Source organism: Amblyomma americanum, chromosome 10, assembly GCF_052857255.1.
Source record: "Amblyomma americanum isolate KBUSLIRL-KWMA chromosome 10, ASM5285725v1, whole genome shotgun sequence".
Taxonomy (NCBI): Eukaryota; Metazoa; Arthropoda; class Arachnida; order Ixodida; family Ixodidae; genus Amblyomma; species Amblyomma americanum.
Window position 1 is genome coordinate 66,440,013 of NC_135506.1, and position 26,327 is coordinate 66,466,339.

General features: G+C 45.8%; 1 protein-coding gene across 2 annotated transcripts; it reads right to left on the reverse strand.

Annotated features, from left to right (window-relative positions):
• LOC144108805 (uncharacterized) lies at positions 1–26,053 on the reverse strand. 2 transcript variants are annotated; one of them, XR_013309510.1, is made up of 4 exons: positions 24,181–26,029; positions 20,169–20,465; positions 12,718–12,834; positions 1–1,847 (listed from the first exon to the last, which is right to left on the reverse strand). XR_013309510.1 is itself a non-coding variant. In XM_077641986.1 (4 exons), the coding sequence occupies exons 1-3, from the start codon at positions 24,826–24,828 to the stop codon at positions 12,743–12,745; spliced, it is 453 nt and encodes a 150-aa protein (XP_077498112.1). In that variant the 5' UTR covers positions 24,829–26,053; the 3' UTR covers positions 1–1,847; positions 12,718–12,742. The 2 variants fall into 2 exon arrangements, 1 of the variants encoding a protein (XP_077498112.1); XM_077641986.1 differs by having other exon boundaries at positions 24,765–26,053.
• Between the last annotated feature and the right edge of the window lie 274 nt (positions 26,054–26,327).

Below are 26,327 nucleotides of genomic sequence, written 5' to 3' on the forward strand. Positions count from 1 at the left end.
TAGTGGAAAAAATACTTTAATGCACACTAAATACACATCCATGCCCAATGCACTTCTTTCACAACCAGAAAACTAACATTTTTCAGAAGAATATTTTATCACACCATACATATTGTTACAAGTGGACGAATCATGAACGAAGAAGTGGCGGTGCGCTGAACGACGACGACGTTGACAGTCGGTAGCTGGGCGCTCGGTTCTGAGCTGAGTGCTGGCCATCTCAGAGCAGCCGCCAATATAGACTTACCGCCGTAACATCCCCGTAACAATATCTTAAATGGCAATACACAGCCACATAGCATATTACAAAAACATTGGCTTGTCAAAGTATCGTTACTTATCATCTTGATAAAACATCTCAACTAAACAGGGATATCCACACAATGCATACTGTCTGCACAATGTTGTATAATAAGGTTACAAAGTGCTCCCCGAGGACAACTTGAGGAAGCTACCATCCACTTAAAATCATACCTTGAAGCTTTGGAGAAAGTGAAGTCTTTCAAGAGAGGGAGTGTCGCCGGTGCAACCATCACTCAAATGTTCTTCTCACAGCTGGACACTGGCCGATTGGATTGGTTGATCTTGGATGTTAAAGTCAGCTAAACAGGAAAAGTCACTGCTACGCCCAAACAACACTATCCAGTTATAGAATCTCCAAATTGCCTAAAAAGGGCTCTGAAACAGCTTGGAAGAGTACCCAAACTCGCTCAATCGCTAGATTCTCTAGTAATGAACCCCTGCGCCAAATAATACACTTGTAAATGCTGCAGAGAACCCACAAAAATGTGTGAAAGTTGGCCAGTCCTTTTCGGCAACTTTTTCATGCTTGCACCCTCCTCTGTCGCAGACTCCTGCGTAATTCTGTTCAGAGATGGCTACTGGTTAGATTCTTTCAGGCGTCACGCAACTACAATGATCACAGCCAGTCAGCAGCATCGCTCGGGAAGCCAGAAAGCTCAGCCCCTCCCAAGGAAGGAGCGCTGACCTTTGAGCCCGGAAAGTGACGAGAGGAGAGGGAAAGGCGTGAAGACTCTTCAATTCAAATTTTCACTACTGATTACTTAGCCTCTACAAAACACATTTTAAAAATTCTCACCAAAGGATATTCATGCAGCGACGTTCTTTAACATCCCGGAAATACCGCACCTTCATTAGAACACCTCTCAGAACCTCTTTAAAAAAAGTTAAACCGTATACTGACAAAGTTACGAGTACAACAGATAGATGGAAAGAATGCATGAATGCAAGCTTGAGACCGTGTGCTTACAGGACTGCATGTAAGGTAAGAGTTCCAGAGCGTCAAAAGTGTCCTTCCACAACCAAATACTGGCAGGGCACGCTAAGGCTTCAAGAAAGAGCGGATGGCCAAGTGTGACAAGTCTTTTCATGGTACACCAGGTTTCCCTTACGTACGAATTCCCTAGGGCAAAAGCGACACAAAAATTTTGAACTTTTGTGGGTTCGCGCATGGCTCTTTAGGTTTTGACTCTGCGTAAACGCCATGGGACATAGCTCACACCGGTATGGCCTCTCGCCCGTGTGGATGCGAACATGCTTTGTAAGATGAGTTCCTGTTCTAAATGTCTTACTGCAGTGAATGCACTGGTATGGCTTCTCACCCGTGTGGACGCGAATGTGCTTTTTCAGGTGGATCCTCTGTGAAAAGTCCTTGCCGCATTGGCTGCACCGATGGGGGCGCTCCTTGGTATGCGTCCTCATGTGAATTGTGAAGTTCCATCGATAAGCTGTGGCATAGCCACACTCGAGGCACACAAAACGGCGTCTCCCTGCTTGCGTCTGCTGTTGAGGTGGTGAGCTGCTCCTGCTCTGAGTGGTGCCCAGGCCTGCGCAGTTGAAGAAAGCATTTAATAAATTGCGAGCAGCCTGTTTCAATGCACAGATGAGAGCTTGCCAACTCCTCAAATGGACAGTAAAGATGCTCATACTCAGCATGGGCACAAGCGATGAAAAACTCGGCAAGTTCAAGCTAAAGAGAACTAAACAAATAAATGATTCTATGCTTCTAATTCAGTATGCCCTTCACATCAGAATGACAGGCCAATACTAGGCTATCACTCTGATATGTGGTTTAAAAAGCTGAAAAATATTCTGGGCCACTCTGTGACTTTAATCACTGTTGTTCACAAAGAGCAAAAAACCTTGATACATCATCACACCCCACACTGGATATCACACATCTTGTGAAGCTCGGAAACAAGAAAAGCCACAACAGAATAAGTTTTACAGGCAAGAAGTATGATGTTCCAGTTTTTCAAGCCATTACATGTGCCCCAAAACATATATCCAATGGCCCCAATAATCTCAGTGGCTGCATGTAAAGGTGTAGTTCCACCTAACAAACGACACTGGCAGCTGCTCCAAAAACTGCTTGCAATGGTTTTCGTGGAAACAAGGCTTGGATATGCATATATCTTTTCTTCCCACAAGTGCTGGGACCAAGGGTTGATCATATGAATGGACCCTACAGGAATGTGCAATCATAGCATAATACTCTAAGGAGCTGGTTGGCAGTTCTCAGGATGAACGAGCAGTACACAGAAATAGAAATTCTCCACACAAAGCATACTGTGGTGCCAACGGATACACTTTACATGCCAGACCAAATGTAGGAGCCTCATCATCATCACACTCAGCCTAACTACACCCACTGCAAAGCAAAGGCCTCTTCCATGTCTCTCGAATTAACCATGTCTTTTGCCAGCTGCGCCCACCGTATCCCCGCAAACTTCTTAAATCTTATCTGCTCACCCAACTTTCTGCCACCCCCTGCTACGCTTGCCTTCTCTTGGAATCTACTCTGTTAACCTTAAGGACCAGCGGTTATCTTGCCTTCGCTTTACATGCCCTGCCCAAGCCCATTTCTTCCTTTTGATTGCAACTAGGACGTCATTAACAAAAGCGGGTTAATGACATTCTAATCAAAATCAAGAGGAAGAAATCGGCTTGGGCAGGGCACGTAATGCGAAAGCAAGATAACTGCTGGTCCTTAGGATAAATGCGGGAAGTTTGTAGGACATCATAAAAATGCAACACAACAGAGACAAATGTTTGTTGCCACAGTAGACGAATGTGCAGCACATGCAGTAGGAAATGCCGAGACTCAAAAACCAGCATTGCAGAGGACAGCGGCCCACGGGCAAGACACAATGGTGCACATGTACTTCAATCAAGGTATCTGGACATAGGCTCTCAACCTGAACAACGAATAAACAGTAAGGTTAAATATACCATCTCAAGCCACGGGTTTGCTTGATGACACATATTACAAGCTCTAATAAACAATTGGGGACTAAGAATGACGTGGAATCTATAAGCCCCCGACATCCACTAAAGTTTGTTGTTCAATTTCCAGTGTTTCTGGTGTCCAGCCAGTTGGTGCTGGTTCAAGGCCTCATCATGTTCATGCAACCATACAGTCACTGTCTATGGCTTTTCTTGATCCCCTCTGGCGCATTTGTTCCTTCAAACTTGTTAGCTGCAAACACAAAAGGGAATGCATGAAGCTGAGATTGCTCGAAGCAAATCAAGAAAAGAGCATAAAAAGAAATTGGAACATCCTAGTCCGCTAGACAGGATACCAGGCTGAATTCCAACACCAGCAAGAACTCGTATCAACTGCCATCCTTTGAAGCGTTCATGATGCCTGTACAGAGTCAACCCGATTCCAGGACACTGCATTCAGTTACAATTACCTGCATTTGCAAAAATAGTTATCTCAACCACTAACACATGCAAGATGCTAAGTGCAAACAAGATACTCTTTCCTGATATCAGAAAAAATGCATCAAGGCACCGAAACATGCCACTCAAAGACACCCAGAACATTTGTGAAGAGGTCAAGCAAGAGGCTCATAGTAATTACTTAACACTGGGACATCCCTTTAATGAAGAAAGAAAACTCTCATGCTGCTTTATAGCATTCAGAATTCTCCCCCAGGTGAAAATATGAAGTGGGATTCCAAATGGTCCCACTTGCTTTCAAGTGGTTTCTACAAACGGTCTCACTTGCTTTCAAGTGGTACCACTAGACTACAAGAGGCCACAGCTGGGCCATGATCCATACGAACATTTGCATATTCGGCAAACAAGGCAAGACAAGCGATTCCTAAAATAAGAGCTGCTATCAGCAGCTTAGCCTACTAAATTACATTCATCATTTGCTCAGTCACTGCAGTCGAAATTATATGAAATAACTGCCCTCAAGGGGCAAGTGCCACTGGCCCTAGTATGAGAATGCCATAAGTGGGGTATATTAACGGGAGAGGTAGTGTGTTCTGTGGATGTATACATGACTCAATTTCATTAATGTTCAACCACAGTATATGCGTTTCTTGTGCGTGATGTATGTTTGTATGTGTGTGTGTCGATTTCCATAACGGCATATGCAATTCTCCAGTGAAAACGTGGGCACCAGGCTGAGCATTGCCCTGCAGTCCTCATATATCAGCTTTTCTTTTGCACCTTAAGGATTTGGAATCAATTTCAAAACCCAGTTGGAACCAACCAAAATATCCAACTGGTTCTAATTGAAATTTCCAATGTTTTTTGTTTTTTTAACCCGGTAGTTCCAAATTGTCCCTTTTGGAAAGTGGTCCCACCTCAAGTGGTCCCTGTCCAATAACTCACTGCAAGTGGGACCACTTGTGAAATTTCCACCTGGGAAGCCTAAATGCAAATTTTGCCTTGGATTTTCAGACATCACGCTCTTCACACGCGGACAGTTGCCACAAATGCACAACCTCCTGAAGCACACCACAGACTACAGATAGTTTTGCTTGCAGCTGATTATTCATGAAAATGGTCATTCAAGAACATTTATTCATAGCACAAGTAGACTGAATAGTTTGTCAACCAGTGATCTAGTGCACTGAAGGACACAGAGTAAACAAGGAGGGGAGGTATATGTGACAATCTTAAAAAAAAATCTTTAGAACCACTTTGGCGCTTTGAAACAGTTATAGCTGGAGAAAGAGCACGTAACGGCCATAGCAGAGAAATCCAGCCGTTAACCAACAGAAGTGGCCATGACTAAGAACAGAGAATATGGACTTTCACCTGAAACTTGAACACACTAATCTTTCACTCTGAATCTTCAAATTAAATTTCATTGATGACCTAGTGTTAGATAACACTGAAGAAGTCTAAAAGACAATAATGTCAAAATATGTTGGGAAGGCTTCAACTTTACTTCGATAAAGACAGCAAACAAGTGGGGGAAGAAAATAAAATGAAGCACACTTTCTATTGTTAGGCATCAAGCAGGCAGGATATAATTGGGTTGTGATCTGGCTAAGGCAAATACACATTTCCTTAACAATGTTCAAAAATAAACATGATGTGCAGCATCACGACAGAGATAACCCTCCCTATTTAGAGTGTACCAGCACAAAGAAAAAAACACAGTGTGTCAAATTAATATCATACAGATGGAATGCTAGAAGCAAAGAAGAAGAAACCTTCTGAAGCCTCGCCAAGAAGAAAGGCAAGCCATTTGTACAAAAAAAAAACTTCACACATTTCTGATGCAAGCGTCATATCCACATTTCATATTTAAAGGGGCCCCGAAACACATTTTCAGTGCATTGTTTTGCCTGTTGGTTGCATAGAATGAGTATAGTGATGCTATTAGCATCAGTCGTACAGCATATATTGTGGTTTTTAATATTTAAATTAGCTCGCAAAAACGAATTCGTGGTGCTAACGGTGTCACCATACAGTGGCGGTTTTTAGCAGCGGATATGACATCACTGTGCACCAGCTTGTAATCGCACAAAGAGTAAATGTACTGCAAATTGCGTTAATAACTAGAGATACGATTTGTCAAGTTTTTGTGCTTTATATTACATTAACTAAACCAACTTGTTTGCAGTAGATAAATGCACTCTAAATCAAGTAAAACAAAAACACGCCACCAGAGGCACTGGCTACTTTTTGCACCGAAGGATTTTGCGCCTCTGTAAACATCCTACGACCTAGCACTAAACACTTATGGCTACTCTCTATGTGTCTGAGAGCGGCTTTGCGGAATCGATCCGATCGAGCCATTGCACTCTATAAGCGCTCGTTTCGGTCACAAGGAAGGATGCGTTCGTTTCACATTTAGCAGGCAGTGCGCATCGTCAGCTTGTGGAGGATCTCCGGGCGGTGGTGCCAGATGGCGCCACGTTTCCGTCAACAGCGCGCGCTCCTTGCTTGCCGTGGCCAACCAGAGCGCTAGGAGCGACGGGCGACTGTTGGCGGTAAGCAGTAGCGGTACGCGCTATGCTAAATGTGTCTAATATCTTGATCAGGCTGTCACACCATCGCAGTATCTCGCGCTCGAGTTCGGATCCATAAGTAAGGGAACGTCACTGATCAGTGTTCCCTTCTGCGCCGTCGACGTGACGGTGAAGCATCGCTGGGTCAGCTGGGCGTTCACATGGTTGTTGTAACCATGCAAACGGCGCTGCCAGCCTTGGCATGAACGAGTTACAGAGAACAGGCAACCATAGAGGGCAAACTTCCGCCACGTGCTAAGATAGGCTGTTTTGATTGGTCGCGCTGGATGTCGTCATTAGGAGAGTGAAATGGGAATGGGAAGCTCCGCGAAAATCGAGTTGAGGGCAGCATTTTGTTTGTTTGCATTTTGAAATTTCTTCATTGAATAACTCCCGTTCCTATGCATCGATTCTCGTAATTCTTATTGAGTCAGCATATGTGTGACATAAAGAATCCATCTGAAGCGTAACCGGCATCCGCTCAAGCGGTGTTTCGCAGCCCTTTTAAGACAAACAGGGGTGAGAGATCAGGCAGAAAAAGAAATTTGCAAATAAAATTAAACTTAATGCATGTCTAATATATATGTCCGTGGCTGATGAACTTCCTTTGTACTAATGTTCACAAGCAGAAAAGCAAAGTTCTTAAAATAACATCTTATGGTATCTCGTGCTACTTTTTGACAAAAGAGACTCCAGAAAAGCGTACTATTAAAAAGACATGGACCTTTTCAAAATGTCCTCCTGGATCTATTTAACTAGAGCCTTGAACAAAGATATGGCTGTGAGGAGACTGTACAATGCACAATCGCTGCCAGAGGTTGCAATAGCCGACAGGATGTTCTGCCAAAGCATTTGTAGAGTTAGTTTCCCATTTATACAGCATCCCTTGTCACTCTTAAAGAAAGTGAACAATTCTAACCAGCCATGAGTAGATTTTAGTTACTTGCATAATGTGCTAGCTTCAGACCAATAAAATGATTGGACATTGCATTTGTGACAATTATGCATTGTACTCATCGAAGCTGGATATTTTTTGTTCGAATCATGCATGTGTTGTCTTTGGTTTGTTAATTTTTTAATTTGTGCGCTAAATGTTACCATGCCTTGTACCTCGTTGTATTGCCCCTCCTGCCCGGACCTACCAAGGCTAGCAGTATTGAATAAAGAAATAAAAATAGCAGGATGATGATCCCCTTGTAGGAGTTTGCTGAGAAGAAACTGTCATGTTCACATACAAAGATACTTGTCGAGATCAAAGTTTACGCACTTTGGTTTCAAATGGCTGTTGCTGAGTTCAAGAAGTTGATGTATACTATTAAATGAGCTAACTCCATAGTCTTCTAACACTATATTAACATTTTCACTTTAACAGGTACATGGAAAGAGCACTTGGAGGTGTTATAAGTTTAAGCACACAAAATGTGAATGTAGGTTTGAAGATGTGTTTTTGGTGGATTTCATGTAGATATGGGTCACACAGCAACAAGATGAGAATTTCTCAGAGTTACAGATGCCACCAGGAATGGATGCCATGCATGTGCACAACTACTGAGGCCAACACAGTTAAAACATGCAAGCATACAGAAACATTGTCCAGTTGCAAGACTTGTGTTAGCAGCACCAAATTAAATACGTAATTGTTACCACTACCAGTTTAACATAAATTAGTTACTACTGTCGGATACAACTTAAGAATGCAGTGGCTTTCCGCTGTCAAAGGACACCCTCGCAGCCAATGGCGTCGGCCGATTCTCATGACTCGGCTAGTGCGACAATGCAGGGAGTGGTAGATGAAAGGGAATAATCCCTTCCTTGTGTGGTTGGGGATAGACCCCCTCTCCATTGTGGCGCCGCTCCTTGCACTGTCACAACACTAGCAGGGTCACAAGAATCAGCTGATGCCACTGGCGGGAAAGGCAGTTCTTTGACGAGGAAAAGCCGCTGCATTCTTGAGTTGTATCCGGCTGTACCTAGATTGATGTAAGCAGCAGTGCTATGAATGTGGCACTTACCATGCACAGAACCTGCTGCAGAAGGCCATTAAAATGGTACATGGGTAATGTGTGTACATAACTGCGCTCCACACCTTATCAGTAAATCTTGTAATGAACTATAGGAGGTGTTTAAAACACATCGCATAGATTTAATAACCATAGAAGCACTAACTATGAGTAGCTAAATTATTTGCATGCACTAAGGGGACAGAAGTTTACAGAACATGCATGCACTGTTGAAACAGCATTACCAAATAGCCAAGCATCCTGCAGCTGTAACTACCACTGGGGCTTTTTTTTTGCACAAAAATACTCATTTTGCTTGTGCACGGCACACATTGTTCTGTAGCGTTTGAATGCCAGGTAAAAACCGTAAGGCCCCTCTGAAGAGTGGCTTACATTCAAGATCCTTTGACCCAATCGTTGCCAAGAGTTCCATGCCTTTCTAAGGTCACAGATCTTGTAGGAAGTCTGTACCTACAAGAATGTAATGGACATGAAGAGCACAGCCTTTGTATCAGAGAAATGGGTCACCAGATGATCCACTCCAAAATTTTGCCAAGCGTTGTGCATTCCAAAATCTATAGTGCCCAAATAAAGCCCGTCACTGGACTGAACTGGTAATTTCACAGCCTTTCCCTTTTAACGTATGCGACCAGCTTTGTGGCAGTGTAGCCGCAGGCTACAAAAACATCCAGGCACGTTTAGAATGTCGTGAGGAAACTAAAGAATCAAATAGCAGGACAGTAATTACTACTGATAGGGTAAGATAGAAATATGAGGGGTAAATAAGCGTAACAAAAGAGGTTGGTAACACATATGCAAACTGCAAAGCAATACACGCATAGAAATGTTGCAACAGTCTAAGTGTGCAGTGCACATAGCAGGTGATGTTGAGAAGCTCTTCAATGAGCCACACTACAGCGAGGAGGGCACGTGAGAAGGAAAGCCCATTGGAAAACCACAGATCGGTAAAGTGGAGACTTCAACTTTCTGGCAAATGTGAGAAGGAAGCTTAGAACCTGAAAAATAAACAAAAAGAGAAATTACATTATTACTAATCCGGACCCTTCTTTAATGGTTTGGTTTACGGCGGTTTAACGTCCCAAAGTGACTCAGGCTATGAGAAACGCTGTAGTGAAGGGCTACGAAAATTTCAACCACTGGGGTTCTTTGACGTGCACTGACATCGCACAGTACACGGGCCTCTAGAATTTCGCCTCCGTCAAAATTCGACCGCCGTGGCCAAGATTTCCTATTGATGCACCTTTCACTTCAGACATTCTTCACGGAAATGCAAGGAAGAGAATGAGGCAAATTGAGGCATACAAATGGCTGCTGGAAATAAATAAACTGCTACAAGTACAAAAAATCCAAACGCAAATGTTTTCAAAAAATGCATTTACTTGAAAGGGGCCTTTTTAGCAAAAAAAAAAAGCAAATGTTTTTCCAGTCAAAACATAAAATGGCGTGCTCTCCTAAACAGAAAAAAGAAAGACAACAAGCCGTCTTAGTGACTTCCAGAAAGCACTGTGACCAAAATACTTGCTTCCTTTTGAGTCCCTTGTGTTTGTCATTGAAGAGAGGTATTCTGATCATTGGGCAGAGGCAGCAAACACAACTATTACAACAGAACACAAGAAAACCACTGGAGAAGAGACAAAACAACAGGCGCATTACGATAATCCAGCACCAAAAAATACCCTTGCACAAAGAATGTGGTAGCTGCAATGCTGCACAGTTCACGACGACAACAGTCGCGCTGAGCCAAAAAGTAGATTGCGTGTTACGAGGAAGAGGTCTTCTACAAGGCAAGGCCCTCATCTTTTTCACATTATTCATGACTTCTACATATTCGTTTGCATCAAAGCCCAGAGCTTATTTTTCAGTGTGATGACTGAGAAGAACAATTCGATATCAGCACATCTCTAAGCGAAAAGAATTTATGATTATGAAGACCTGATTTTAATGGTGCAAAAGCAGTTTGACCAAGGAGCACTCTGGCTAAGAAGATCCTGGCCAGCATAAGGCAAGCGGTGACCAATTCTTCTAAGCAATTTAGTACATCAGAGAAAGCTTGTACTCACTGGAAAGCCGGTGGGTATTTGGTGGTACTGGAAAGGAATTCTGAAAGGACGATGGGGTTATAGGATCGGACAATCACAACTAACCAGCTAGGAATTCTTTTTGTGAAAATGGCAATAGCAACAAAAGAGAAGAATTGATGTATGAAGTACAATGTAAAGAGAGGCACTTTCCTCATCACTAAATACCAGGCGTGTGCAAATATTCGAAATCTATAATGTTTGATATTCGGTTCATATTAATATTGGAGAATTTTTAAATATAAGAAAATTTTCAAATATTCTCCAGCGACCGTATACCACAGCGACTTTTATAATTCGACCATGACAAAACCATAATATCTGGTCAGAATTATCTGACGATCGAGTTTAAAGTGCCAAGGAACAATCCAAATAAGTCCTCACTTTCTTCTGCGGCATATATCTCAAGGACCAGCCGTATTCTGATGCTGCTAAGCTTGACCTGGTGCAAAATTCTGCTAAGCATGACCTAGTGCAAAATTATGCAAATGGGCTTTCCCACACACAACACCTCACATGCACAAAATGTATGACCACGCCCTGCGAACAATTGCAGTGAGTAATTGTGCTGCTTTTTTTGCCTTATTTGATACTTCCATAATGTGTTATGTACTTAACGGCCACACCCATAGCATTCGTCCTGCCGACTTCATAACTCTCCTATCGTGAGCCCCGTCATTTCATTTTGGTCAACTATGATATGCGGGAGAACTTTGCATGAGGCTCCCGAAGGGGCCAGTCGAAAGGTCGCAGCAGGACAATCGGCTGCGTAAAAATCCTGCCCACTGCATGGTGCATTGTAACCTGTGCACCTTTTAAATGCACTTCACAGCAGGCATGATGACATGCATGACGATTTGAGAGCCGCTGTTGGCAGGCCAAAAGACAGCCGGGCCACGTGGTTTCGGTTTCTGAGCATCGCCGCTAGCCTGCTGCGACGGCAGTTGTCAGTGTGCGCAATTGCTGATCATCCAATTACAGCTCCGTGCCGCTTTCCAATGCGGACTGGAAAGTTGCTGGTCATCCTTTTCGTTTACAGAAGCAGTCTTGCCGTTCCAACACCAATGTATGATCCCCTTGCTTACGTCCACTTTGTTCTTCCGGCATGCCGGAACTCTACCTCATCACGGGCTTTTCGGTGTCTCTGTGAAAGAGCCTCCTCATAAGGCTTCAACGCATTCACACAATTCCAGCATCTTTTCCGTTCTCCGGGGCGCAGGCCTTTCTATAAATCAACCTTAGGATAATCCAGGCATTTCTACCCGTCCCTTGAAATCCAAATCAAGGTTTTAGTAGCCACCAAGTTAGTTTTAGTTGATAGTCATGTGTCAACTGATGGATTTCATTTTGCATGGTCACATTACAGATTGCATGCCATTATGCTGTCAAATATGGTATACATTGCTAAGCACAAATACAGCCTGCATGTGAATCCACTTAAGCACAAGACACCACAAAGTGTGCAATTCTAGTTGGATTGTACATGATGCTCGCAACCAGCTGCATATGCCTTTTTCACTCTCTTTTCTTGTTTGCCAAAACATTGATAACCACCATCGAAAATGTAATCCCATTTAAGCCACAGACACCCCATTTTATGCATTAAAGCCTCCAACTCCGCATGAGCAATACATTTCTCACCAACACCATAGCACTTTGGAATTGTCTTTTCGACGACAATCACACACACGTTAGTCATATATTTTGCGACGAAATGGCTAGTCACTTTTACCAACCTCAGTGACCTATTCTTTCATCACTGCATACTGCAATGTTTAACTGTCAACTTTAGTCTATTCTGAATTTTTTTAAAGCCTGCATTTACATTGTTCTTTATTTCTGCTCTTAGGTAGGATATTAATTTGTTATTGTTTTTTTCCTTGTCTTTTTCAATTGTATGCCACTACTCCCCAGCCTATATGCATATGCCTGAACGCAAACACAGGCAAGTGCAGGCATGTGCAACCCCGAACAAGGCCACAAAGGGCTCTAAAACACTTGACAAAGGATCACAGAGAACATTCCATGGATTCCAGAGATACACAGTAAACTGCACCCTCAGTCTATGCACCAAAATATTAAACTCTGCTATACTGAATAATTCGCTAAATAGAAACGAAGTCAGCTGAGCATCACTTTGCTCATGGCAATGGTCAGCTGGCATTGCCGATCATTAGTGCGTCGGGGTGCATCAGGAACAGATTGTCAATAACCGTGCAGGCACAGGCTCAGCCTGCGTAGAGGTTGCAGCCACTGCTGAGGCCTATGGTGTGATGCAGCAGCTGCACACAAGAAAGCTGCAGGACCAAAGCAAAGCCAGCAAAGCCTCTTCCTCACCATGTGAGCTTTCCTCAGCTTTGGGTCAGAACACCCTGGAGAACTCAGGCTGGAGCATTGCGATCCTCATGCCACTCGAGCTCTGTCCTCCCTTGGCTGCTGCTGCTGCTGCTCCGACTGGATGAAAAACGAGGAGAGTGCACGGGCCTATTGTTAGCCGCCACATGGGTTCCTGTCATTACTCAGTGCAGACAGAAGGCAGTTGAAAGAGATGTGAAAGGAAGGATCAAAAGATGCACACGCCACAGCAACCGCATCTGCCAAAACAAAGAAAAAAGAAAAGAAAAAACAAAGAAAAACAAACAAAAAGACTTAAGCTCCACCATAAGGGTATGACGCGATAGCTTTGATGGGTTAATGCCCATACATGCAGAATTGATCACTCTCTACTTAACATTCATAGATCCCTGGGAGTCCTCATACCGCTCCTGGTGCAGTGGTGCAGCAGTTGAGCGATGCGCCACTGCACTGTGATGACAGGCGGGGCTTATGCGACTCATGTTGCTTTTCCTGGGCAACCTCTTGCAGCCAGTCATTAATTTAACTGCCACCTGCTACGGTGCACAGTTTGCTCACAATCCTGTGGACAGGTTGCGCTTACGCCACAGGGTCTCGTGACCAAGGTGGACCACCTGCCTCCTAACTTGGTACTCTGGGTATTTTTCATTGATTTTTCACTCATGGTCAACGGCACCGATGCCACTGACGGTGACATCAGATTGTCTGAGACATAAGCTTCTTATCACATTAAAAATTGGCTTTGAATTTCTAAATTAAATTTAAATTAAATTTTTTATTTAATTTAGAAAGCAAAAGGCACAGAAACTTCAGCGCTTTTGGTGGACACCTCAACCACACCATAAGGGAAGGGATGCAGGAGGGAGTGAAAGAAGGTAGAGAAAGAGACGTCATACTGAAGTGCTTCGGAATTGTTGACCACCTGAGGTTCTTTAATTTGCAATGACATAACATAACATACAGATGTCTTTTGCATTTCACCTCCACCCTCCCCTCACCTTGCCCGACCACCATCTCAGCACACACTCATTCATACTCTGTTTCGTGTTATTCTCTTCAAAGAATCATTTCTTCCTTTTCAAACCACTTTCTATTTTCCCAGTTTCATTCCTCTCTTCTTGAATTCCTTGCCTGTTTCCGCTCTATTCCCAAATCATGACAACAGCTATTGCCTAATGCTACAAGCAGCTGTGCTTGAGTGCTTTATGCATCCCACAAACACATCCCCTGCACTTGCCACATCAGATGTATGGTGCATAAAGAAAGAGCACCTAATACTTACCTTCAAGCAGCTCTGACTAAGCTATGTCTTCAGATCTGTCCTCGCACAAGACCAATGCACAGCCAGGGGCCCTTAAAGAGTTACCATGGAAACCCAAAATCTCGCCACTTTCAGCCTTCCGTTGGCATTAACAATTTGCTTATGATTAGCAGTTCAAGGTACCACTAACATTGCCCTTCCTTCCACTTTTCTTAAGTCATACTTAGGATCCGAATGGTTTCACACATGCAGCCGCAACCACTTGGCTTGGCACTGTTAAGTACATCAGGCTGTTAGAATTTCTGTGAAAGCAAACCGAACGAGAAATTAATGCTTGTGCCTTCTCAACGACTGAGGGTTCACATGACCCCCCAGCTGACAGAACCACTCAGGATACAGTAAAATATTTCCACAGAATCAGTGCTGTCCTCGGTGTATTATTTGGCAACACATGTTTTACAGTTCGGAGAACTATTGGGGACAAAACTCTCCAGGACGCTTACCCGGGAACAAAAGCAGATAGCTCAGTTATTAGGCAGTTGATTAAAGCCAAACTTACGGAAGTGAAAGTCAGACTCATGTGCTCCAATAAGATGCAGTGAAAGCAGATGTTAGTTGGCAGGCATGATAGCTATATACCCAGATCGCTTTTTCTGCGTCCTGGAGAGCTTTGTTCCCAATAGTACATCAGAAGCACATCGTTGACAAGTGAGCATACAACTGTGGATGAATGCCAACATAGCTTCATCCGCTATTTGCACTTCATTCTTGAAACTTGTAGCGAGAATTGGAAGACATGCAAAGCTCGGGTGGCGCTGCGCGCACAACTCAGCTGTGGCTTCGCACAAGAAACATTTCAATTTTCTCTAGATAGCACGTCAACATTATTACAGGTTTGTACTGGGAGTTAAAAGGACGCTTTGTAGAGAGTGTGCAGAGCAGATGCCAATTTGTCTATGTATTTGGTTTGTGTAAGACTGAGATAAGGAACATAGTAAATAGTTTTGTTGAGTGCAAGGGCTAGAACAAGACGATAAACCTGAGCCCCGTGGAGGCTGCAGTGCCATCTGACTACACGACAGACAAGATAGGTGACTGTGTGAAAGGTAGAAAGTGCTTGGCTGAGAGCTTGCATGCTTTTGTGAAGTCGTCCACACAGCATATAAGGCGTAGGCTGGGTACGCTTGCAAGTTGCTATGCTAGGGTGCACCTGCCGAGACTGAATAGACACAGAGAGGATAGCTCCCTGCAAAGTGCCCCGGGTCAGAGTGAAAGGTGTAGAAGGGTTGGGACTAGAGTCCAGATTAAAGGAGCCTTTGTGTTGGTGGAGGAAGTTGTGCACATATGTGTAGAGGTTGGAGCCAAAGCCAGTCTGGGCCACGGCCTCGAGGATGTGGTCATGGGAGGTATAGTCAAAAGCCTTGCGGATGTTCACAGTGACCAACGCATGTACGTAGTAGGAAGGAGGATGAAAGGATCAAAGAAGGTGTCTTCCAATATGAGGAAGAGGTCCTGAGCAGAGATACAGGAGTAGAAATCAATTAGGGAATGAGGAAAAAACTTTTCGTGATCAACAAAATTGAGGAACCATGTGAGAGCCATGTGCTCAAATGTTTTGTCTACACACGAAGTGAGTGAAATAGGGTCGAGGTTAGAAAGAGAGGGGGTTTGCCTGGCTTGGGTACGAGAGTGAAAGAAGATTTCCAATCAGCAGGGAGGGTTTGTAGCAGCGGCAGCAGCTTGACGCAGCAGGAGCAACACCAGCCGCTGAAGATGATGACGCCGAAGTGCAGCCGAATTGAGCTCCCTCCTCGTGCCGGCATCACACGCCGTTTGGATGCACGCCATCACACATTCTAGCACTTCAGCCAGTAAATCAATCATTTGCTTCATCGTGCCGGCCCCATACTGATTGGTGTGACAAAGTGGTGACTTCGGATGCCGCTGGAACACCCGCTTCCACCATGGCCAACGACGACGACAGCGCCTCCGCCATGCCCGGTGACGGACCCTCCAGCGCCGTCTCTACGCTGCCCCTTTGCTTTCCCCAGTTCTCGGTGGCCGATCCTCAGCTCTGGCTCGCTCAGGTCAACAGCCAATTCACTATTGACCGCATCACCTCCCAGACGCAGAAGTTTCATCACTTCGCTGCGTTGCTACCACCCGAGATTGCTGCCGAAGTCTGCGATCTCCTCATAACTCCGCCTGTCTCGGCCCTGTTTGACACGTTGGCTGCCGAGCTCATCAAACGAACAGCCGTCTTCGAACATTGCCGCCTGCAGCAGCTCATCTCCTCCGAAGAACTGACGGCCCGTCCACCTATAAAGTTGCTGCGGCGACTCCAGCAGATCCTGGGCGACAATGCTGCCACCTTCGACCAAGCCTTCCTGCGTGAGTTTTTCCTTCAGTGCTTGCAGTCATCGGTTCACGTGGTGCTCGTTCCTGCCCAGGGTTGTCTTTGGAGAAGCTCGCTGAGCTGGCGGACTCCGTCATGGACATTTCCTACACCACAATTTCTCTCGGCGCAGTCTCACAGCCTCTCACTCCGCCATAATCTCTTCCCTCCCGCGTGGACCTTCAGAGCCTCCGTGACGACTTCCATGCCCAGATCACATGTCTCTCCAACCAAATCGCCACACTGTCGCCGCGCTCTCTCGCCTTCCCGTCGCCAGACCTCACCTCACCGACGTAGTGCTATGCCACCTCTTCAAGCCAGCGAGCGCTGGTATCACATCTCCGACGCCAGTCTCAGCCATCTTCACGTGTCCCATCCGAACTAGCGATTTGCGTATACGTCTTAGTTCACCGAGACTCTGTCCACAAACCGCTTCAGCACCTTTACGACGACCCATTCTGTGTACTCAAAAGAACATTGAAGTTCTTGATCGTCGACATTCATGGGCACTGACACCATTTCAATCGACTGCTTGAAGCCAGCCTTCACAGGGGACGCCCCGCCCACTGCACCTACATGTGTAGTTTCTCTGCCCCAACCGGCCAGCTGCCCTCCTCCGCCATCTTTCCCTGCCACAGCTCAGAAGCGGCAAGTATCGTTCCGGCTCCCAGCTTCACCGGACTCCTTCACTTGGGGGGGGGGGGGGGGACCTACTGTAGCAGCAGCAGTGGCCTTACGCAGCAGCAGCACCAGCCACCGAAGATGATGATGCTGAAGTGCAGCTGAATTGAGCTCCCTCCTTGTGCTGGCAGCACGCGCCGTTCAGCTGCATGCCATTATAGATTCTAGCACTTCAGCCAGTAAATCAATCATTTCCTTCATCATGCCGGCGTCATATTGATTGGTGCGAAAGGCTCTCTCTGCCCAGTGTTTGTTCATAATGTTGAGTAAGAATTGTTTGGCAGAGTTGGGAAGGTTTTTAGAAGTGTGCATGTGATTGCGTCCTCCTCAGGGATGTGTTTGGTTTTGTTGCGGGCAAGAGCGGCATCAAGTTCTGGAAGGGTGAAAGGGCCACCTACATCTGAATTGGAAGTTCCAGAGTATGGAGGGTATGTGTGTCATGTAGGGATGGGGTATTTAGATATCTATGAGTTGCCTGGTGATCTCATTAAGGCTGAGGAGAGCTAAGGCTTTGTAAATTGTGGGGGCAGGGGGGAGGTTCAGGACCTAGGAGAGAGAGCGTAGAAGGTGCCACATAGGTTTTTTGATGTAAGGAGCTGCAAATTTCCTCGGAAATTTGGTCACAGGGGGTAGTGTCTAGGAAGGAGCAGCATGTAATAGTGTCCTGCTGAAGAGACCCAAGGCGCAGTTGAGTTGTGCATTCTGGGGTTGAAGCCGGGCGGAACAAAGTAGTCGTTTTCATTTCTCCCAAAGCTTGAGAAGGTAAGAATAAGGATGAGCTAAGCGGCAGTGGAGTGTTCTGTATTTGTAGCTTTCTTTTGTGCATTACAAAGAGAATGGATCCAGTTGGTGTAATTAAGCTGGTCATAGTTGACGGTTTTGCTACTGAGTCGGCAGTTGTTTCATTTGGTGTGGGAAGTGCTGGTGCATTTTTTTTAGGCTGGGAATATCAAGGGTAAGAATTATGTAGAGATCACTAAGAAATGTATTGACAGTGACCGGCAATGTGGTGTATAGTTTGCCAAAGGAGAGTGAAAGATCGGGGGTGGAGGGGAGTTGGGACTTGGTGCCTGCCCGTGGCGGCGTATCGTGGCGGCGTATCGGGTGTATTTTTTATTTTTTCATTTTCATTTTCTGGGGGTTTAACGTTCGAAAGCAATTCGAGGTATGAGGGACGCGTATCAGGTGTATTGAGAAGGCAGAAGTGGTTTTGTTGCATGTGTGTCTATCGAAGGCACCCTGCCTGAAGCGTGCACGAGTATTCCCAGTAGATTCTGGGGGAGTTTAAGTCACCGCTTATAAGAATAACGTCATTGCAGGCAAGAGAGTTCACGAGACAGAAGAGGCCTGAAAAGTGTTGGCGATGTTTCGGTGGGTTGTAAAAGTTAAGAACGTAAAAGGGAGTGGCAGATGGAGCTGGGTAAGAAGCGACAGTGACAAAGTAGGATTGCAAGGCCACTGGGACCTCAAGGTTTCAAATTTGAGATTACACTGAAAAAAGGTAGAGACAAGGAGAGTTGAGACACTGGAATAAATTTCTCAGTAACCGGGGATGTACAGGTGGTGTTATGTCTCTTGTAGAAGGAAATGAGTAGTATATACTAGGTTGAGGAAATAATGACCAAGGGGAGTTTTACTTGTTTTATGGTTGTGGTGGTTGCACTGCAGTACTTTAAGGTTTTCTTTGTTGTGTACTGCCATGGTCGGTGGACTTTGCTACTACAGAAAACTTTGCTGCGGGACAGCAATTGCAGAAGCGCTTTGCGGGCAATGTGCTGGCTTCTTAGTAGTTGGTCCTGTACTTTCTCTAAAGTGGAAAGCGTATTCTGCATGGTTTCTATCATGGTGACAAGATGTTGAACGATGGAAATAAGGTTGGCGACTAGGGATTCAAGACCTGCAAGTAGTGTGTTGAGGTTTTCGACCTGTGTGTACATGTGGTTGACAAGTGCCTTCATAGCGTGAATTTTGGCGAAAGGTGCTTCGACTTTACGCTGCAGCTCAGCTACTTGTTTTGCAAGCTGAGGAAGAGGAAGGACAGTGGGAAGGGAAGGAGATGGCATACCCAGCTTTGTGGTTGTGGGCACATTGTCCGGTGAGGGTTGTGGTGGTAGCGGTGCTGGAATCTGGTCAGTAGTCAGATGCTCCATGGCAAATGGTGGAGTGGTCAAAGCCTCGGCCAGATGCGGAGTCCTGAGTTGCTGATTTTTGGAAGACGGTGTCGAGTGGGATGGCAGTGGGGGAGATTGCAGCACATTCACGTAGGAGCGGCGGGTTTGCTTGGATGATTGAGAGTGGCCCGTGTGGTGAGACAAAAGAGTGGGGAGTGTCTGCTGTTGCGGCTGTGTTCTCGGGGGTTCCACCAGCGGTTCGCATTGTGGTGAGGATTGGGCACTGGGTTGGTTGTTCTGTCGAATTCAAAAACGGCGGCAATAGGTGGCCACCGTGCATGTTTTATCTTTCTCTTTTGTAACTGGGCAGCTCACATCAAAGGTGGGTTGGTCAGTGTGGCACTGAAGCACCTAGCTGAGTGATCAACATGATGCAAGTGGTACAGCGAGGATGTGGTGCAGAGCATTGAAAATGCAATGTCCATATTCAAGGCAGCGAGTGCATCATGGTGTCTTGAGCTGTTGGGGGAGCAACGATAGGACACACGTCTGAAATAGAGCATGTGCGGCACGTAGGAGCTCGCAAAGGTGACCCGTACGGTTTGTGGATCCCAACATTCGGGTGAAAAAGATTTCGGCCTAGTAGAATTCGAGGTAGAATGAGTTCTTAAGTGGAGAGGCCTGATTCGATGCTGTGAAACAACCCTTTGCTCGAATTCAGTGGCGCCATGGCTTACATGCTGATGGTATAAGCTTTGTTGGTCAAGTAGACTGAAGCAATTTGGAAGAAACGCTGGGCAGTGAGGACAGAGTGTGTTCGCACGAAATCAAGACACTGCTTAAGTTTCAGATGGAGAGAAACGTCGTGCTGAGCATGAAGGGGCAGGTTGCTGCATCTGCTATTGCCGCAAGAAAAGTGCAAGGCTTAATAGTGCTAGGGAGAGGAGTGGATTGCAACTGGATTCCGATAAAATGCAGCTCGTACCTTCGACATAGTGGCGCTGGCGACTTGCAAGTGGAGACGATGCCTGTCCAGCCCTCGTTTGGGTTGGGGTGAAAATCTTCCATGACCGAGGTGGTAGAGTCGAGTTGAGGAGCAGCAGCGGACAGCATTGGGAAACGAGAGCAGCTGACGCTGAAGCTATCGCTGCGGGTTTGGTGTCCATGTTGACTGGCAAATGAACGGGGCAAGCAAGTGGCCTTCCACAGCAGCTATGAGAGTGCAGCAGGTCTAGCAGCGCACGGCGCCTCGGGAGGCCCAGGCAGGGGCGGTGGGGCAACTCTGCAAAAAGTTCAGTTTGCTTTTCTTGGGAAGCATGCGCTGAATTAAATGCTTCAAGTCACACATCAGTTAAAACTACTGAAAGGCATAGCTTTAAGCATAATAAAGCTAAGCTTCTTTGCAGACTGTTGGCCTCACTGTTTCAAAAAACGTCAAAGCATCCATTAGTAAGCATAGACGTCTGGTTGAGCAAACACCACAACAAAGCCACTTCTGCACCTTGAGGATGACATGCAATGATCCCTTCACAGTGAAAAGCTCAGTATAAGTGCAAAACACTTGCGCTCTTTCTCAGCACAACAGTTCGCTACAAATTCGAGAACAAAAACATTAGCAATATATCTGATGATGCCTTAGGTTATCTTGAATTTGTAGCCGTTACCATAATTGATGCATACTGCACTGGAGCCTCAGTGTATAGTAAAATAAAATCTGACAGAGATTAAGCTGCATAACATTTCAAATCTAACAGGCATATTTTTAAAGCAATACATCTTGTTTTGCAGGAAAATGCAATCAGAAGTTGGCTTTTAATAATGAGATGGTCATGGTCAATGTTGATTGTGGTTTGCGCGTCACTCGCTCCATGTGGAGCTGTCGCTGACCACTGACGGCTGCAGAAAGCTAATGTGAAAGAGTGTTGAACGCAGAGGACAATAACTCCTAAGCATTGTCAGCTCTGCCTACCAAGCCTCAACGGTGCAGCAATGAATCCATCCAGCAGACCAGGTGCCCAAGTAATGAGCTGCTTGAGCCTGTGCTAGTGACCTTCTTTCTGGGATCTCCTCTCTGATTAATAGCGAGCCACACCTCCACCAATAGCTGCACTCTTATATCCTACTGTGCAGTGAGTGGATGAAAGCATTCTGAACACTCTTGTGGAAGCAGCGCAAAAACTACAATGCATAGAAGGGAGGTTTTCTCTGTCCGTTATAGTTTTTGCGCTGATTCCACTAGGACATTAAGTTAGTATCAACTCACCCAACTTGCTATGCTAACTAAGAATACAGCATCTGTAGTCCCACTTTGTTCTAATTATGGCCTGTTGTCCAACTATTTGAACCGTCAGACAGAACACTTTTTGCCTGGCCTTGCACCCTCATAATATGCCACTATAAGCCACTATAAGTGCTAGCGCCCTAAAATACACAAGCATTAAATACATTTATTGGTCACCTGAAGGGGCACGTAGGCCACCAGTTTGTAAATATTGTTTGTAAATGCCACGAATTTATTTCTAAGTTCTAACACACAGGAGGCACCCCGGGTTGATCCGCACCTGCTACACTTGTGGGAGGCGAGGCACAGCCTAGTTAAGCAGTGGAACAGACAATGCCTAAATAGAAGGTTACACAGACGCATTGTGGAGATAACTAAAGTGGCGGAATACACATTGCGACTGGCGCAGGCTAATTGGACAAGTTTCTGCAATAGATTAAAGGGTACCCTGGGCACAAAAAGGACTTGGAACATACTCAGGTCGATGCTGAACTGAAACACGCTGAAAATGAAAACCTGCCCAAAGACGAATATGCAATGCCTACTTCATTTAAAGATGCCCAAGGGCACGGACATCGTGACTAGCTTGATGATGCTATGCATACCAGAAACCAAAGAGCAGGACAGTGGAAGGAAACCCCGTAAGGCACCAGAAAAGGAGAGAGCTAGACTCCGACATAACAACAGCGGGGATTAAACAGGCGCTGCACAGCATTGTCAGAGATGTGATGTCCAGAAAGCACCAAATTACATACAGGGCTCTTCACAACCTGGATGAGACATCTACCGAGGAACTAACTACATTATTTAACAAACACTGGAGGGGATAGACACTGCCGCAGGAATGGAACCATGAGCATATCAATCTCATTCCCAAGCCAGGAAAGACTCTGCAGCTGCAACATATCAGACCTATTCATTGACTAGCTGCATAGTTAGGCTCACTGAACATGTGGTGCTAAGGAGACTACAGCCTTTTATTGAGGCACATAAGCATCTCACACCCATCAAGCATCTCACTGATAGAGACTATACCCTAGACCAGAAAAACGACAGCCAGTACGAGGGCAATATTACAATTGGACATGCACAAGGCATTCGACATCAGCACAAGCACATACTCGAGGCCCTGGCAGATAGTAACTGTTGGGATCCGGGTCTGGAAATATGTAAAGAAATTGCTAGCTAACCGCACGGCAAAAATAACAGGACTGATTACAACACCCATCATTCATCTACCTAACCGAAAGACTACACAAGAAGCAGTATTATCTCCAATATTATTGAACGTCTTGATAGCACGGCTCTCACAAAAATTGCGGAAAGTGCAGGGGCTGCATCATACCATATATGCACATGATATCACAATATGAGTTAACAGGTAGTCGATAGGTGTGATGCAAGATATACACCAAGGAGTGGCAAACGTGGCCACAGAGATAGTGGGGAAACTGGACCAAGATGTTCACTAAACAAATCTGAATTGCTAGTGATAAGACCCAAAATAAAGGATACCCAGAGATTTAAATTATGATAGGAGATGATCAAGGTATGAGGGTACAACGTAGCTGTATTCTAGGGCTATACGTACAAGCCAACGTAGATGTTATTTAAACAATGACAGCGCTAACGAAGCAGTTCGCCCAAATAGTGGGTCTCAACAGACCAATGGTGAATCCCAATCAAGGACACCACGAAACTGGTAGAGGCATTTATGGCTGGCCGAGTGGCCATTCATATACCATAACATAATCTCACACAGGGCCAAATGAAACAAGCAAACGCAATTCGACGCAAGGCAATTAAAATAGGCAATTAAAATACCACAAAGTGCAAGAGCACGATCAAGCACTTGCAACTCGGTGTGAGCCACACGGCAGAGGAGATTTGGAAGCACGCCAAATTGTGAAATTTAGATGACTCAAAACTCGGACAGTACGTAAACTCACCTCGCTAGGATGCAGGGTTGAACTAGAGAAGGAAGAGGCACCGATACCCCTTGGAGCAGCGAAACAACTAGACTTCAAACCAGAAGCATGCAGCCGGACTTATATTGGGACAAAAGAACAGCACAAGCCAGATACCTAACTAAGACGTTCAGAGAAAGACAGGATGTGGTACACAAGGACACAGCTGTGGATCAAACAAGAGGTGAGGGCATTGCAGTAGCTGCGACAATAGAGGGGTTAGCTGTGGCAGAGGTCATCATGCTAGCTGTGATAAGACAGGAACATCACCACTATTTGCACGGACTTGCAGACTACAGAAATATCTTTTAAAAGTAATTGCAGTAAAGGAAGTAGCGGAAGCATTCAAGAAGCACTTAAGTGCAGAACATCTGTTGTTTGGGGACCAGGGCAAGAAGGTATCCCCATAAATTAGTGTGTTAATGCGTATGCCCAAGAAACTGTTCCAGGCACTGGCAGAACCCTGGCCCTACCCAGCGACTAAGAAGAAGGGATGTTATTGGACTACAACAACATCATAAATTACTACCGTGGAACTAGAATGAAATACGCAATCTTGGCCCATTGCAAAGTACTGCTTGGAGAAAACTTTAGACAGGATCATTTGCATCAGTGATTATGAAGCATAGATTTAACCCCACGTCACATACGAACAAAAACACTCAATGTAGGAAGGTGGCGGCTGGTATTTTTTACTACACTTGGGAGTACCAGTCACTAAAATCGGTATCCCCTATCCTCGAACTTACCCGATCTTTTTGGGAGGCAGCTTGGCAGCTCTACGAGCCATGGATCCGGGAAAACATTAGGCTAATCAAATAGTCGTGCAAGGAACCTGCCAGCTGAGGGCCCCTGGACATTCAGATATTCTAATGATGGTATCCCTGCAGGACTTGTAAACTGCCTTGGCAAGAGAGTGCGGGAAACTCTTGCAACGCTACTCACTGGGATCATTGAAGGTAACCCTGTACAGCCCGGTAGGCTCAGAGGCAGAGCTAGGCAGAGTTTGCCTAATACCAAAGAAGGGCACGGATGTCAGCCTTCTTTGTGATCACAGGCCCTTGATGTTCATATGTGTGATATGCCGCATCTTTGCTCAAGTAGTGAAGGAATGGATAAGCGCTTTGGGCAAACGAACGAAAAGCTCACAGTGTTGTAAAACGATTTTGGCCAAAACTGATGCCTTGGAGAGAGACTTTTCGTATTGACTCAGTGCAACGAGGTTGCCCACCAGGAATTTTGAGGCCTCATGGGTGCTTCACGGCAGTAGCCAAGGCATATGACAATGTGCCACACAAGGCAATGCTGTGGTGCATGAAAGACATAGGCATACCATGAGAGTAGAGGGAGATCTTGCGCCGCCTCTGTACCGACGGTGGCATGTTTTGGTGGCGCATCCGTCAAGCTTGTGACGGTAAACAAAGGGCTCAAACAGGGGTCTCTGCTCCTATGCATGTTGTACGCAGGCGGGTTGGAGTGAGCGCATCTCGACTCAGGCCGAGGCTTCACGCTGCAATTTATATGGGACGAATAATATGACAGCTGTTTGCAGACGACCTTGTCCTTCTGGCCGAGGGTTAAAGACAGCTGCAGAAACTTGTCGATCAACATCTCTGCAAATGAAATAGCCACGCTCGGACTCCACTTCGATTCACAGAAGTCCACTGCACTGTGCAAGGCGAACTGATACCGCAAGCCAATGAGTACTGCGACCTTGGGGTTACAGTTAGTGGCGAGGAGGGTGGATGCACAGATTGCGAAGAGCGACTGCCACGGGTCTCGCGACGGGCCAGCTGCATAATACGCTGATAACGTCACCGGAGGCGTAATCGGTACGACAGTACGGGAACTTTGGAAAGGAGTACACGCGTCATCATACTTCTTTCACGAAGGGGCAGCAGCACGAAGTCAGCCGCATAGCTCTCAGCTGCCACAGTCGTGTTGCCATAGGCTCAATTCAAGGGGCATTGGATGGTCCTCATTTGAATCCCGGGAGGCCCTAAGAAAAGCAACGTTACAGGGACGCGTTCGCGTCATGCCCAATATTCAATGGGCGCGCCGGGTGTCCATTTATACTTCAAAGCCATCAAGACACAATGGTGCTCCAGTGCGCAACAGTGTCGTCGCGAAGACAGTTTCTTCGAGCATCCCGTCGAAGGCAAAACCACACGCGCAGTGCATGCTCTAGTACGGCAGGCGGAGACCATCCGTTGGCGTTCAGCGATGCAGGGCAATACGTCACTCCAAATGCACTGCGCCAAAAAGCAGGTGATAGCCAGAGAAACGCTTTTTTGGCAACAGTTGTGGCAATATGCGCTCCTTTTCGAAGCGCGCACAAGAGCACTCCGTACTGGTGTATCGTTGACACTTCGATCCTGCGCCCGAAGTGCAAGCCGCTCAGTGCAGAACGTGCGGGCCAGGAAACGATTGGAAACAACAGAACATTTGGTGCTCGCTCCATGGCGATAGATTATTCCTCGCAACATAAGCACTCGGAGGAATGAGCGGAAAACGGGTGGCTTTGACTTCGCGAAGAAACTGCACGGCCCACAGGGGATAGTGTGTCTTTGATATCAGCTGCGAAAAAAACGGCGGCCCATGGTCGCCAAAATTCGCGTGTTTGCGGATTGCGGCGCCTTTCGCGGACAATAAAGTTTAACATCGAGATTGTTCACGAACGCACGACCACCTGAATCAAGATAAGTGACAAATAGATTCAACAGTGAGACAAATAAATTAGCATTTAAAACACACAAAAGAATACAAAGCGCTTTAAGGCAACAGATTTATTTGTCGCTTCCGGCTGACGCAGCCACCCACAAGCGCCCGGAAACTGGCTAATGAGACTACTCATTTTTTAAAGCGGAGTTTCCCAACTGGTTGATCAGCTGTGATA

What these genes read in the sequence shown, in the direction of transcription:
- LOC144108805 (XM_077641986.1), bottom strand. Translation starts at nt 24,828, where the DNA reads ATGCGCCACCAAAACATGCCACCGTCGGTACAGAGGCGGCGCAAGATC. An exon ending in GATCTCCCTCTACTCTCATG is followed by an intron (nt 20,466 to 24,764) that starts GTATGCCTATGT and finishes AACTTTTTGCAG; the next exon opens with AGTTGCCCCACCGCCCCTGC. An exon ending in CCAGCGCCACTATGTCGAAG is followed by an intron (nt 12,835 to 20,168) that starts GTACGAGCTGCA and finishes TTTTTCATCCAG; the next exon opens with TCGGAGCAGCAGCAGCAGCA.